The sequence below is a fragment of the Brassica rapa genome, chromosome A06 (genome assembly GCF_000309985.2).
Source record: "Brassica rapa cultivar Chiifu-401-42 chromosome A06, CAAS_Brap_v3.01, whole genome shotgun sequence".
Lineage (NCBI taxonomy): Eukaryota > Viridiplantae > Streptophyta > Magnoliopsida > Brassicales > Brassicaceae > Brassica > Brassica rapa.
Genome location: NC_024800.2, coordinates 20405594 through 20419235, shown reverse-complemented (window position 1 = coordinate 20419235; position 13642 = coordinate 20405594). Strand labels below are relative to the sequence as shown.

The 13642-nt window shown below is 40.6% G+C and overlaps 5 protein-coding genes across 5 annotated transcripts; 3 read left to right on the top strand and 2 right to left on the bottom strand.

The window, feature by feature from the left end:
• Positions 1 to 218: 218 nt before the first annotated feature.
• Positions 219 to 1913, top strand: LOC103874044 (adenylyl-sulfate kinase 4, chloroplastic). Its single transcript, XM_009152448.3, has 6 exons — positions 219 to 702; positions 788 to 910; positions 982 to 1250; positions 1323 to 1407; positions 1502 to 1548; positions 1630 to 1913. The coding sequence occupies exons 1-6, from the start codon at positions 501 to 503 to the stop codon at positions 1735 to 1737; spliced, it is 834 nt and encodes a 277-aa protein (XP_009150696.1). The 5' UTR covers positions 219 to 500; the 3' UTR covers positions 1738 to 1913.
• Positions 1914 to 2083: 170 nt separating this feature from the next.
• On the top strand, positions 2084 to 4949 carry LOC103874045 (peptidyl-prolyl cis-trans isomerase CYP65). Its single transcript, XM_009152449.3, has 11 exons — positions 2084 to 2318; positions 2389 to 2451; positions 2521 to 2624; positions 2714 to 2805; positions 2884 to 2973; positions 3061 to 3136; positions 3240 to 3598; positions 3672 to 3928; positions 4019 to 4307; positions 4398 to 4511; positions 4598 to 4949. The coding sequence occupies exons 1-11, from the start codon at positions 2191 to 2193 to the stop codon at positions 4817 to 4819; spliced, it is 1794 nt and encodes a 597-aa protein (XP_009150697.1). The 5' UTR covers positions 2084 to 2190; the 3' UTR covers positions 4820 to 4949.
• Positions 4950 to 6199: 1250 nt separating this feature from the next.
• On the bottom strand, positions 6200 to 8219 carry LOC103874046 (polyubiquitin). The gene is made up of 2 exons (XM_009152450.3): positions 7971 to 8219; positions 6200 to 7513 (listed from the first exon to the last, which is right to left on the bottom strand). Exon 2 carries the CDS (start codon positions 7511 to 7513, stop codon positions 6368 to 6370), a length of 1146 nt encoding a protein of 381 aa, XP_009150698.2. The 5' UTR covers positions 7971 to 8219; the 3' UTR covers positions 6200 to 6367.
• A 532-nt stretch (positions 8220 to 8751) lies between these two features.
• Positions 8752 to 11443, bottom strand: LOC103874047. The gene is made up of 3 exons (XM_009152452.3): positions 10434 to 11443; positions 9784 to 10316; positions 8752 to 9713 (listed from the first exon to the last, which is right to left on the bottom strand). The coding sequence occupies exons 1-3, from the start codon at positions 10477 to 10479 to the stop codon at positions 8883 to 8885; spliced, it is 1410 nt and encodes a 469-aa protein (XP_009150700.1). The 5' UTR covers positions 10480 to 11443; the 3' UTR covers positions 8752 to 8882.
• Positions 11444 to 11684: 241 nt separating this feature from the next.
• Positions 11685 to 13569, top strand: LOC103874041 (ADP-ribosylation factor-like protein 8b). Its single transcript, XM_009152445.2, has 6 exons — positions 11685 to 12002; positions 12506 to 12587; positions 12685 to 12717; positions 12813 to 12934; positions 13024 to 13185; positions 13269 to 13569. Exons 1-6 carry the CDS (start codon positions 11965 to 11967, stop codon positions 13384 to 13386), a joined length of 555 nt encoding a protein of 184 aa, XP_009150693.1. The 5' UTR covers positions 11685 to 11964; the 3' UTR covers positions 13387 to 13569.
• Positions 13570 to 13642: the final 73 nt, after the last annotated feature.

Sequence of the window (13642 nt, the reverse complement as noted above, 5' to 3'; positions counted from 1 at the left end):
ACATTCAAACAAGACAATTTCAATTACAAAATTGGTGTTTACTTTAAACTAGAGCTCCAAGCCTAGTTGTATCTCTCGTGGTCAATAGGATAAAATAGAAGCATGAATAAATCCACACATTAATTATACATGTATGATATTATCAGTTGCTGATAAGGTTTATCATCTCTTAATTAATAAAACAAAACCTGCCAAATCCCAGTTGGTGTGAGTATCTCTTTATTGGATTTGGATTAGGATTAGGATTAGGTGAATCAGACAACGCCCGACGATGTCATCAGGCCCCCTAAGAGAGAGTGCGTCTTTTAAAACCCATGGCTTACCACTCAGCACCCACAAGCAAATAAACAACACTTTTTCTTCGTTTTAAAAACAAAATAATAACCGACTGATTTAAACATTGTTCGCTGTCAACGTCGAGCCCTGTTCAATTGAATCGTTGAATCTCTCGTTTCCGTACTCTCTTTCTTTCTTTTCTTTCGTGCGAGTTATTTTGCTTCATGGATGTTGCGGCGGTGGGGAGATGTGCCGGAAGGTGCTATGTTTCTCCGGCGTTCGGAGAGTCGCGGAATCTGAGACTATCGTCGTCTGATTCCCGGAGATTGGAGCACGCCGGTTTGAAGTTTGGCGGGAAAAGTCAACGGAGACTGAGCTTCTTCCGTCGGATCATGGCGACAGACGAGTCGATTTCAGCGCGGCCAGGTATGATGATCCATCTGTTAATATCTTACGAGCCTTTTTGCTTTGGTGATGTCAAAATGTAATCTGAATGGATCAACCTGACTAGGTGAAACGCAGCAAATCAACGGAAACATCGTCTGGCATTCTTGTCCCATCTCTAAATGCGATAGACAAGAACTGATTAACCAAAAGGGTTGTGTGATTTGGATTACTGGCTTAAGTGGCTCAGGTTTGATTCTTTGTGTGATTCTTTGAGGTGTTTCTACTTGATTCATTCAGATCTTTTCTTTTCTTTTCCAGGGAAAAGTAGTCTGGCGTGTGCTCTTAGCCGAGCTCTGTACAATCGTGGAAAGCTCTCGTATATCCTTGATGGTGACAATGTTCGACATGGTTTAAACAGCGATCTTAGTTTCAAAGGAGAAGATCGAGCTGAAAACATTAGAAGAGTTGGTGAAGTGGCCAGATTGTTTGCAGATGCTGGAATCATCTGTATTGCTAGTCTCATCTCTCCTTACCGAAAGGAACGAGCTGCTTGTCGTGCATTGCTACCACTAGGAGATTTCATCGAGGTTATTGCAGAGTTCATAAAATGTGAATCGAGAATTAACATGAAAATCTTAACCCTATAATGTCTTGTAAAGGTGTTCATGGATGTGCCACTCCACGTCTGTGAGGCTAGAGACCCAAAGGGCTTGTACAAGCGTGCACGCGCTGGGGAAATCAAAGGTAAACTTAACCCATCTTGTTTGATCTTCTTTAGCCAACCCATACGCCTTCATGATCCAACCCATATGCTAATTATAAACTATTTCTTCTACAGGTTTCACAGGAATAGATGACCCTTATGAACCACCTTTGGATTGCGAGGTTCGTATATACATATTTTAGTTACATCATATATCCTCTCTTTTTTTTTCTGAATCATTGGCCTACTACTATGCTGTGCAGATTGTGATACAAAACAACAGAGACGAGAATTCATCTTCATCTCTTTCAGAAATGGCAGAGATTGTTGTGTCCTACCTAGACCAGAATGGATACCTCAAGGCGTCGTAGAGAATCACGCTCCACGAAGTCACATCATAAGGGATATGTACAAACATCTCTTGTAATATTCTGAACAGCCTTAATCTCATGTATAATCATTGTTTGAATGCGAGAATAAAACCATAATTGTAACAACCTTCCTTGACCTTTTGGACGTGACCAAATACTCAAAATTGATTGATGAATGTTGAGAGAAAATGAGAAATGTGAGTTGGCGCCAAATCTCCGAGTGAAAAGCGGTTATCAAAAGGTTTAGGGCTTAAATTAGTCGGCCCAAATATTAAAATAAGGACCATTTATAGATGCTATTTGGGCCGAATCGGGCTCAACGGCGGCGGCTGTTTCTATGATAAAAACGCGGTGGCGAAAGGGAGTCGTGTCAGATCCCAAATCGGAACGTCAGGGTTTCAATCGAACTTTAAACCTATCATCATCAGCTCGTGTCGAAGAAGAAGTTGAACGATGGGGAAGAAGCAGCATAGCAAGGATCGAATGTTCATAACGAAGACGGAGTGGGCAACGGAATGGGGAGGCGCTAAATCCAAAGAGAATCGCACTCCTTTCAAGAGCCTTCCTTTCTACTGCTGCGCGTATGTAAATTCCTTTATATGAATTACCGTTTGTGAGTTTCATCCTTATCAAGTTTGGATTCAATCTCAGGCTTACGTTTCTGCCGTTCGAGGATCCTGTGTGTACAACCGACGGCAGCGTTTTCGAGCTAACGTCAGTAGTTTCTTACTCTTTTTTAACATTAGACCTTACCTTGATTCTCAATTTGGGTGAGAATTGCAGAACGATAGTGCCTTACATTAGGAAGTTCGGAAAGCATCCAGTTACAGGAGCGCCTTTGAAAGGAGATGATCTTATTCCTCTCGTCTTTCACAAGAACTCTGAAGGTTTCTTTCCTTTTTTTGTTGTTGCTTTGTTGTCATCCTAATCTGTAGAATAGTTCTGAAAATGCTGAATCGTTGCCTGCTAATTGTAGGAGAGTTTCATTGCCCTGTTCTCAACAAAGTCTTCACTGAGTTTACTCATATTGTTGCTGTTAAGACTACCGGAAACGTATTCTGCTACGAGGTTTGTTTTTTTTTTCTTACTTTGAAACTTGTTGAAGAGTTATTAGTGATTCTTATAGTTTTATTTATAAATATTTAGGCTATCAAAGAGTTGAATATCAAAACCAAGAATTGGAAGGAGCTTTTGACTGAAGAGCCATTCACAAGAGCTGATCTTATAACTATTCAAGTACTACTAAATCTCTGCTTTAAGCTTTTTGCAATGGTTTGATCTGGTTACAGCATATTTACTTTATTTTTACAATGTGTTTTGCAGAATCCTAATGCAGTTGACAGTAAAATAACGGTGGAATTTGATCACGTTAAAAACGGCCTGAAGCTTGAAGATGAAGGTTTGAATTGATGCACAAACCTCTATCTTATCCCAATCCATGTTTTTATTTAGTTGGTTATGACTCTATTCTCTTGTGTTTTTTCTTTCTTTCTCAAAAACAGAATTGAAGAAGATGAACTCAGACCCTGCGTATAATATAAACGCCTCTGGAGATATCAAGCATATGCTTGCAGATCTTGGAACTGACAAGGCCAAGGAGATTGCTCTACACGGTGGTGGTGGTAACAAGGCCCGTAATGAAAGAGCCGCTGCTATTGCTGCCATCCTAGAGTCAAGGTCGAAAATCAAAGAGAGTTCTAAAGCAGACGAACCGAAGCAGACCTACAGTGTTGTGGATGCTGCATCTGCTTCGGTTCATGGAAGAAGTGCTTCTGCAGCTAAAGCTGGGTCCAGTGATAAAACAGCTGCAAGAATAGCTATGCATATGTCTGGAGACAGAGCACCTATAAATACTAAAATGGTTAGTTTCTTGTTCTCAATAATCTCGGTTTTGAGAGGTTGTGTGTTGTTAAAATGTTTTTTTTTGGGTTCAGGTGAAGAGCCGTTATTCTTCAGGTGCTGCTTCTCGTTCTTTCACTTCCACTGCGTTTACACCTGTAACCGAAAACGATTTCGAATTAATCAAAGTCGAGAAGAACCCAACGAAGAAAGGGTATGTTCAGTTTCGCACAACGCATGGGGATTTGAACATTGAGCTCCACTGCGATATAGCTCCTAGAGCATGTGAGAATTTCATCACTCTTTGTGAACGAGGTTACTACAATGGAGTGGCCTTTCACAGAAGCATCAGGTAATAATGAGATTTGTTTTGTTTTGAGATGCTTTCTTGTGTTATTATGGATTAACATAAGGGTGTTCGTTTGACCTTATTCTACAATAGGAACTTCATGATCCAAGGTGGCGACCCAACTGGCACAGGAAAAGGAGGTGAATCCATTTGGGGAAAGCCATTCAAAGACGAGCCTAACTCGAAGCAGCTTCACTCGGGAAGAGGCGTGGTTAGTATGGCTAATAGTGGTCCTCACACGAATGGTTCTCAGTTTTTCATCTTATACAAATCAGCAACCCATTTGAACTACAAGCACACAGTGTTTGGTGGAGTTGTTGGTGGTTTGTCAACACTAGCAGCAATGGAGAGTGTACCTGTAGATGAAACCGACCGTCCTCTTGTAAGTTTCAAGTAAACTCTATTTACTTGAGTGACAGCATTCTAAGTTTCAGCCTCTTGAGACAAGTGTTTTTTTTTGGAATATATGCAGGAGGAGATTAAGATAATCGAGGCAAATGTGTTTGTAAATCCATACACAGAACCTGATGAAGAGGAAGAAGAGAAAGAGAAAGCTGAGAAGGAGAAGAACGAAGACAAAGACATTGTTAGTATCACCCCTTCCACTTTATACAATCTCTCGTCTTTCTCTTTGCTTTCTCAACCTGTCTGATAAGATTTATGATTTATCAGGAGAAGGTCGGGTCGTGGTACAGCAACCCAGGATCAGGTACAGCAGAAGGTGGAGCCGGTACTGGTGGCGTCGGGAAATACTTGAAAGCTAAGAGTAATGCAGCCACTAAGGAGACTAGTGGTGCCACAGACTCTGATATTGCAGCCACTGCAGTGTCTAAGAAAAGAAAAACAACTTCTGCTTCAGGCTCCACAGGGTTTAAAGATTTCTCTGGCTGGTAGGTGAAGAAAAACATTATCTACCAACTTTGTAAAACTGTTCACTTTTGTCTTTTTGATAGAGAACCCAAACCACAAATGAATTGTTGTATGTGAATCTTTGATGATCAAAAGCTGAAGCTGAGTGAAATATTTCTTAAAATTATTATATAATACTCGCATTAGTTTGTCTATTATATAATATATACATATATAATGATAAAATATAATATGGGATTAGATAAGTTAACCAAATATTTCAATCAACAAATAGTGGAGTTGTGGTTAAGGAGTCGAAACAGATGACATGAGCATACATAATATTTTTTTTCGTAAAAGGATTTGGTAACATTTTCAAAGGAAAAATGAAGATAATTAGACTGGGGTGTGGTATGACTTAATATCCACACAAAACGTACGCTCTCTATTAATTATTTTGTTTTGGATCTTTCCATAGGAGACTCTTGTTTGTAATATTTTGTCTGCATTGGTTATATTTGTTTTTGATGGATGAAAATGAAAGAAAGCGTTCATCCTTTTTGCCTAGTTTCGTCTTTGGTGTTACCAAATAGACACAGGAGAACATCTTGTTTTAAGTTTAAAAATTTCCATTACAATAACTCTTCTCGTTAACAGAGAAAGCTTAATTTACAAGAATCATCTTGCTCTTAATTAACTCGAGCATTATAGACATCTAGGTGCGTAAGCACCCACTTGAGACTAAGTTTTAGAAACTACAGTATCAAGGCATCTGTTGCTTACAAAGACGTAATGAGAGACTTGAAGCTAACTTCAGAGACACATGACTGTCAGCAAACACTATAACAAAGAGAATGAATTTCCACTATTATTTATATGTTGCTAACAAAGGCATAATGAGACTTGAAGCTAATTTCCAAGAAAACATGACAAAAGAGAATGAAGCTTCAATGGTCAGTGGAACTGTTCTAGATTTTGCTATAAACCTACTTTTCAGCTCCATCCGTGGACTGCAAGAGATAAAACAATAATAACCTAAGCAACTACACTATCAACCACCTGTTTTAGAAACTCCGATATCAATGACCTCTTTGAGAAACAACACTACCAGCCACAATGCCACATGTTTGAGAAACCACACTATTAACCATTTGTTTGAGAAATTAACACTATCAGACCACAAAGAGATGAGAATGTAGTTCCCCTAACAAAACCAAGGAGCTTCCTCACGCAGAGGGGAAAAACCTAAACCACACTAATCATGCGTCTCCAAAATTTTAAAGCTACAGCCTCAAGCAGGCTTAAGCAAAGCAAACAGGAGATAATTGAAAATTCACTGTCACCTGATAATACTAAATCGGGACAATACTACACAAACTAGCAGAAGGCACAGCATTAATACACACAAATCACAATAGAGAGACAAGGATAAAGAGCAACGACTATTATATTCCACAAAAGAAGTTCGATATAACAAAGGAGAAACAAGGACGCAGAGCGCGTTCATCAATTATTGATCACGGGGCTTTACAAAGACCCCAAAACACAACCATAAGAAGTTTTTTAAAAGAAAAGCAGACACTGACAAGAGTTTCAGAAGCCACCACGGAGACGGAGGACCAAGTGAAGCGTGGACTCCTTCTGGATGTTGTAGTCGGCTAAGGTGCGACCATCCTCGAGCTGCTTTCCAGCGAAGATGAGACGCTGCTGGTCCGGAGGGATGCCTTCCTTGTCTTGGATCTTGGCCTTCACGTTGTCAATAGTGTCGGAGCTCTCCACCTCAAGCGTGATCGTCTTGCCGGTCAATGTCTTAACGAAAATCTGCATGCCACCACGAAGCCTTAGCACCAAGTGGAGAGTAGACTCCTTCTGGATGTTGTAGTCCGCCAAAGTACGACCATCCTCAAGCTGTTTGCCAGCGAAGATGAGACGCTGCTGGTCTGGAGGGATGCCTTCCTTGTCTTGGATCTTGGCCTTCACGTTATCAATAGTGTCCGAACTCTCAACCTCCAATGTGATGGTCTTGCCGGTAAGGGTCTTCACAAATATCTGCATACCTCCACGTAGACGCAAGACCAAGTGGAGAGTCGACTCTTTCTGAATGTTGTAGTCAGCTAGAGTCCTTCCATCCTCCAACTGCTTGCCGGCAAATATCAACCTCTGCTGGTCCGGTGGGATTCCCTCCTTATCCTGAATCTTGGCCTTGACATTATCAATAGTGTCAGAGCTCTCCACCTCCAAAGTAATCGTCTTCCCCGTCAAAGTCTTGACAAAAATTTGCATGCCACCACGGAGCCTGAGGACGAGATGAAGAGTAGACTCCTTCTGGATGTTGTAGTCAGCAAGAGTCCTTCCATCCTCCAGCTGCTTGCCGGCAAAGATGAGCCTCTGCTGGTCCGGTGGGATTCCCTCCTTATCCTGGATCTTGGCCTTGACGTTATCAATAGTGTCAGAGCTCTCCACCTCCAAAGTGATAGTCTTTCCGGTCAAAGTCTTGACGAAGATCTGCATGCCTCCACGTAGACGCAAGACCAGGTGAAGCGTAGACTCCTTCTGGATATTGTAATCAGCCAAGGTCCTGCCGTCTTCCAACTGCTTTCCGGCGAAGATGAGCCTCTGCTGATCAGGAGGAATGCCTTCCTTGTCCTGAATCTTGGCTTTAACGTTGTCGATGGTGTCAGAGCTTTCCACCTCAAGGGTGATGGTCTTTCCGGTGAGGGTTTTCACAAAGATCTGCATCTGAAAATTCACACAAAATAATTAACATCAGTAATCAATTTCGAAAATAATCACTAATCAGATCGAACCAAGAAACTAATCTCCGATCGCCAAGGATAACAACGCAGATGATCATATCATAACATAGCTCTAAAATTGAAAACTCAACTATATAAATCAAATCTTCAATGATAAAATTGCAAAGAGCAATCACAGTTACACGAATTGATACAGAATCTACACGAAAATCACAGATCGACGCTTAACAACAGAGATCCACGAATACTAACAATCAATAATCAAATCGTTCAAACACTAATCAGATCCTACCAAGAAACTGAGCCTAGATCGTAAAAACGCAGATGAACACACAAAAAGACGAATCGAAAAAGAGATCACGTTGATCGACGAATCAAATTCAAAAACAGAGCGATTCAAACGAAACAACTAATAGAGTAGATGAGATCAAGAGACTCACTTTGATTGAAACTTGCGATTGAGAGAGGATTGTTTTTGATTATCGAATTCGAGACCTGATTTGTGAAGGAGATCGAGGTCTCTAAGTTTTTATTTATAAAGAGGGATGAAGCCGACTAGGTCATGAGAGATGTAAGGCGGTCAAGCAATAACCAATAAGATGTAGACACGTATTTAACGTGACGTGTATCTTGCCTTCATTTTAGGTAAATGGAAAAGTATTTGTGCTTTGAGTTGATAACCATGAGCCGTGTGCCGGCCAACAACCCTATATTTTAACGCCGTTTCTTTCTGACTCGTTGATAACCACAATTTCTAACGGCCTTAACAGAAACCTAACGTTATCATTTAACGACCGTTACGATTCTTTTCTTTAAATCAACGGTGGAGCTGAAACTGAAAGTATCAATAATTGAACCTTGGGTCCACTCTGTCGAAGCCTATCTCGTCTTTTCTGGAAATTCGACTTTGTTTTCGTTCCTTTCCTATTTTTTCAATTCAAGTTGGCTTTTAATTTTGAATTTACATTTCTCGGAAGTAATGCTTTTGTTTTTTAGTAGAATTAAATATTTGCATCGGATAATGTTTCTGTATCAAGTTGGTAAGAGGGTCTTAAAGTTGATGGATCGGTTAACTGGTTAAATATTATTATAATTATTGAATGGATCTCGTTTTGGCCCGGCCCATTTACCCAAAATTTTGATCCGTACTCGAGTTAACATTACTGAACAAAGTTTGAACTCGTAGAACAAGATTGAACCTTTGATGTTCAAACCTTAATCTGAGTAAAACATTTCTTAGAAATTATTATATAACCCTCACAATGGTTTGTATGAAAATGACCTAATCTACAAAATAAATCAACAACAGAGAGATCGATAAGAACAAATGTTTAGCTGTTTGTTTGTATGTTCTAAGGTAAATGCCATTTACTGTGCCAGTATATCGACACTCTCGACCACATCGGGAACCCAAAACTGGACTCCAGAGGCTGATCAGCCGGTCCTCCTACCACTAACGGTAACCACACGTATCTCGAATCCCGCAGATCAGCAGGATTCCACCTATCCGCCATGAAGACAAACGCACCGGGAACACCAGGCAAAGGAATCACATACGTGCTCTGCGCAAAGAACGTTGTTAACCGGAAAACTTTATTACCACCGACACAGGGGTTCCCCAACTTCTCCCATGGACCCATTATCGACTCAGCCGCATGAGCCAGGGCCTCATTAGGCGCCCAGCCAGTGCACCAAGAAGTGATCATGTAATAAGTACTCTCATGCTTGAAGATAGCCGGAGCTTCCCTGTGTTGTCCAACCATCACTTTCTTCATAACCGGCGTCACGTCTAGGTAGTCTTCTGTCAAGGGTCCGATATGAAGCACACTGTTGACTTCGGAAGAATAAAAAAGGTAAGCAACACCGTCGTCGTCTTTGAAGACAGTCATGTCTCGGCTATCGAACCCGTGCGGACGTTTACTGTATAGATACTCAAACGGGCCTGTTGGGTTATCGCTGATGGCTACACCAACTGAAGCTTTAGTGTAGTTAGCGTCGTCGATATGCATCCACATCACATACTTCCCTGTCTTGTCATTGTAGATCACTTTGGGTCGCTCAAGAACATTAGATTTATGCAGATCGTGAGTCTTGTTTGTGTCTTCAGCTCCGAGTACAATGCCTTCGTTTTTCCATGTCCATAAGTCTTTTGAAGAGTAACAACCTACCCCTATAATATCAACCTGAAGAAGACAAAGACAAGATTCAAAATTTTAATTTAACCCAAAATAGTAAATGTAAATAGGCACTTACTCTAGCTGGTCCTTTCTTGTGAGCATGGTAGGTTGGTCCATCTTTATATTCACCGTACCAATAGTACGTGTTAGATTTATCATCGTGTAGAATCCCTCCGCCGTGAGCTTGAATTGGGTTTCCTTCTGTGTCCAACCAAATCTTCCCGGGGGAGTAATGAAACGCATCGTTACCCATGTCCTTGGTCGGACCAAAGGAGGAGGTTTTGATGTCGGGAAAGAAGAGATGTCTGATGGGTGACTTGTCGTCAAGAAACTCTTCAGCCAAGGGGATGGGTTTTCTCGATCTCCGTTTACCTGTGCGAGGAGAACGCTTTCTAGGTGGAGGTAATCTCAAGATCTCTTCTTCGACTCTAACAAGGTCATGGAGAGCAGGAGGAGGTAGTTGTTGTAAGTGATGAGAAGGAGGTTGGTGTTGTTGTTGAGCATCGATGTTATTATCTTTTCTGGTGTAGAGCGAGATGAGATGAGTGACGAGTAAGAATCCCACAACGGTCCATACTATAGTAAGCAGTGAATGTCTGCAACCTCCTCCTGCATCATTGCAAAGAACTTTAGTTGATATGGCTTCTCAGTTCTAGATTTCAGATCTCAAGTTACGCAGAAAGAGACTAAAAGTGTTCAAAAGGACGGAGTGATCGGAAGGCTTACCTGAGAACCCCCGGAGGAGACCGAGAGAAGCCGAATTTCCCGGCATCTATCTCCGAAAGTAGAACAAAGGATCTGAATAATTCTCTCAGAAGGAATCTAAAGCTAGATTATTGAGAGAGATACAAAAAAGGTTGGGTAAGAGTGAAGTCTTAGTTGAGATGGATCTATCAAGCTTCTTTGATGATTCCGACGTGCGAACGAAGACGTAGACGACGGTGACGATTCAACTCACCTTCTCCTCCGATTCAACTCTTCTTTTTCCGCGATTTTTGTTCCCCTTCGTATTTAAATATACTGTACATGTGGTGGGAGTGATTAACAAGTGCTATTTAATTATCTCTAATGCACTTCTTTTCCTTTTCTGTTTACTGTGTTATTTAAGGATATAATCCCATCTCTTTAACCTAACAGTATAATAATTTCATTTGGCTTTTCTATCAACTCTAAGCTTATTTATATAATTCATGCACGTGAGATGTGGATCTCGAGTTGAGTGGTTGACAAATTCGTTTCCCACCTTTCTTCAACTAGACTAATTAAAACCCAACTCGTTTCCAAACGATGAACATATGGATGTATACATGATACTTGTTGAGTCACACTTATTACAAATGTCATATTTACATTTCTTCATAAAAAATACTCATATTTTTCACTGGTGAGCAAAAGCTTTGAATAAGCATCAAGTGCTCTGTACCTCCATTACCGATGTTATCAATTCTTTGGATGTTTCTATTAACATTTTTTTCTGCCTTGTCTATGTTTTCTTTCATCTCCTCTGTTATGTTCTTCTCATTATGCTATCCAGAGGTGACTTATTATTGTATAGTACCCATTAGTAATGGGCCATCACTAGTTGGGCTACATTTCCCATAACAAAGCCCATCTATATACGGCTCTCCATCCATTATTGGCTAAAACGGCGCGTATAGGCGCAGCTTCCAATCCCACAAACTCCACCGCCAGTTTCTCCTGGAATCGCCACTTACCAGCTAAAATCATTAGTCCATTTTCAACACGCGCCTCCTTCGCGCGAGTGGCGGTGTGATCTGCACTTCTTTTTTGTTTGTTTTCTTACCCTCGAGCTTTCTATTATTCTTCTTCCGAACTTCTCTCTGTCCCATCGAATCTTTCTTCTCATTGGCTGATACTCAAAATTTAATATTTTCAAAACAGCGCCATGATTTTCGATCTGTCACACACACACACCTTCATTTCCCCTAGTCTAATCAGGACCGTTAATCACACGACTCAGAAGGATCTACGCAGATTCAACGGTCCAGATCTCGTGGAGTTTAGTTTTAATTCGCCGGCTCTCGATTAAAAAAAAAAAAAGAAATCTTCGACGAGATAAGCAGCAGCCCAAGAGCGCAAGAAGGGAAGGCCTAAAAAAAAGGGAAGAGAGGAGGGAGAGAAGGTTCCATTTGACCCACCATAGAGATCCCGTGGAGGAGAATTTGTAGCAGACCGATCTGATCTGTCGTCTGTTGTCTTTCTCGGAAAACTTTTTTGAGTTTTCTAAATCATAACTATGGGTTTGTGGGATGCTTTTCTCAATTGGCTTCGCAGGTTCGTTCCTATTTCAATTTCACATTTTCTTCTTGTTCATGGGTTTGTGATTTGAAAAAAAAACAATCCAACTTTCTTTAGGACGAAATTAGGCTTCTAGCGGAATTAATTTTGATTCATATGTGATTGGTTTCGTCGTTGAGTACCAAAAGAGAATAAAGTCTGTAGCTTTTTTTTTAATCCTCATAAGGAATAGCAGCAATAGGATCACATCAATCTCTGACTAATAAGAATGCTACATACTTGCTGTTTTGATTTGGTCTTCAAGTCTGCCTTAGAATTGGTAATCAAGTTTAGGCTTAGTTACTTTAGACAAATACACTAGGGAATCCATCTTGGAGTTCAATTAGTAGATAAAGACTCCTTCACAAATAGCAAAGTGAATAGCTAGCTTGTGAGTAATGAGGATGTACAAATACTCCTATGGACTAACTGCTCTTGCTTTCTTAGGGAAAATCTCTTTTTGTTTCCAATCACAATTGACTCAATATGTCACTTTGCAGCCTCTTCTTCAAGCAAGAAATGGAGCTTTCATTGATAGGACTTCAAAATGCAGGAAAGACGTCACTTGTTAACGTTGTTGCTGTAAGCATGCTCTATCCCTACCCCAGAAAAAAAACCCCAGTCTTGTTCTATATGTTTCTTAACCCCTATTGATGGATGGTTTTCTCTCCTTTTTCAGACCGGTGGATACAGTGAAGACATGATTCCTACGGTGCGTTACACTTCTCCCCTATTGATGTTTTAAGTAACAAACTATTGGCTCGCTTTTGGATAAATCGTAAAATAAGATTCTTTTACTCTCTTCAGGTTGGGTTCAACATGAGGAAAGTGACCAAAGGAAGTGTCACAATCAAACTTTGGGATCTTGGTGGTCAGCCTAGGTTCCGCAGCATGTGGGAACGCTACTGCCGTTCTGTTTCCGCCATTGTGTAAGAATCTATCTATCTTTTTCTCTATTTGGGGGGTTTTCAAATGACTAAAAACTCTTTGGCTCTCTTGCTGCTGATTATGACTCCAGGTATGTAGTCGATGCTGCTGATCCTGACAACCTAAGTGTCTCGAAAAGCGAACTCCATGATTTGTTGAGCAAGACGTCGCTTAGTGGTATCCCTCTTCTAGTCCTCGGTAACAAAATCGACAAGCCTGGTGCTCTGTCCAAAGATGACTTAACCGAGGAAATGTAAGGCCCCCTCACACAACCAAACACTCGTCTCTTTAACTTGGATTCTCAAGATGTTCTTTTTTTCTCCATTGTTTCCACAGGGGGCTCAAGTCGCTCACAGATAGAGAAGTCTGTTGCTTCATGATATCTTGCAAGAACTCTACCAACATTGACCAAGTGATTGATTGGCTTGTAAAGCACTCCAAGTCTGCAAGCTAAACAGATATTTTCTCAGTCTTTCCTGTGTGTTGCTCCTTTGATGGTGGAAGAAGACAATTTTATTTATTTTGTTTTAAATCATGTGAGAAACAAGACTTGTCTTTTGTTTTTATCGTCTTTCTTCTTCTGTATATTAGTCTTGATTGGTTTTCCTCTTCTTATGCAACAAATTTCACCTTCCTTCAGGGTTGAATTTGAAAGGATTGAAACATAATGGCGTAATTCATAATTTTCCAGAAATATCAGACCAAAAACG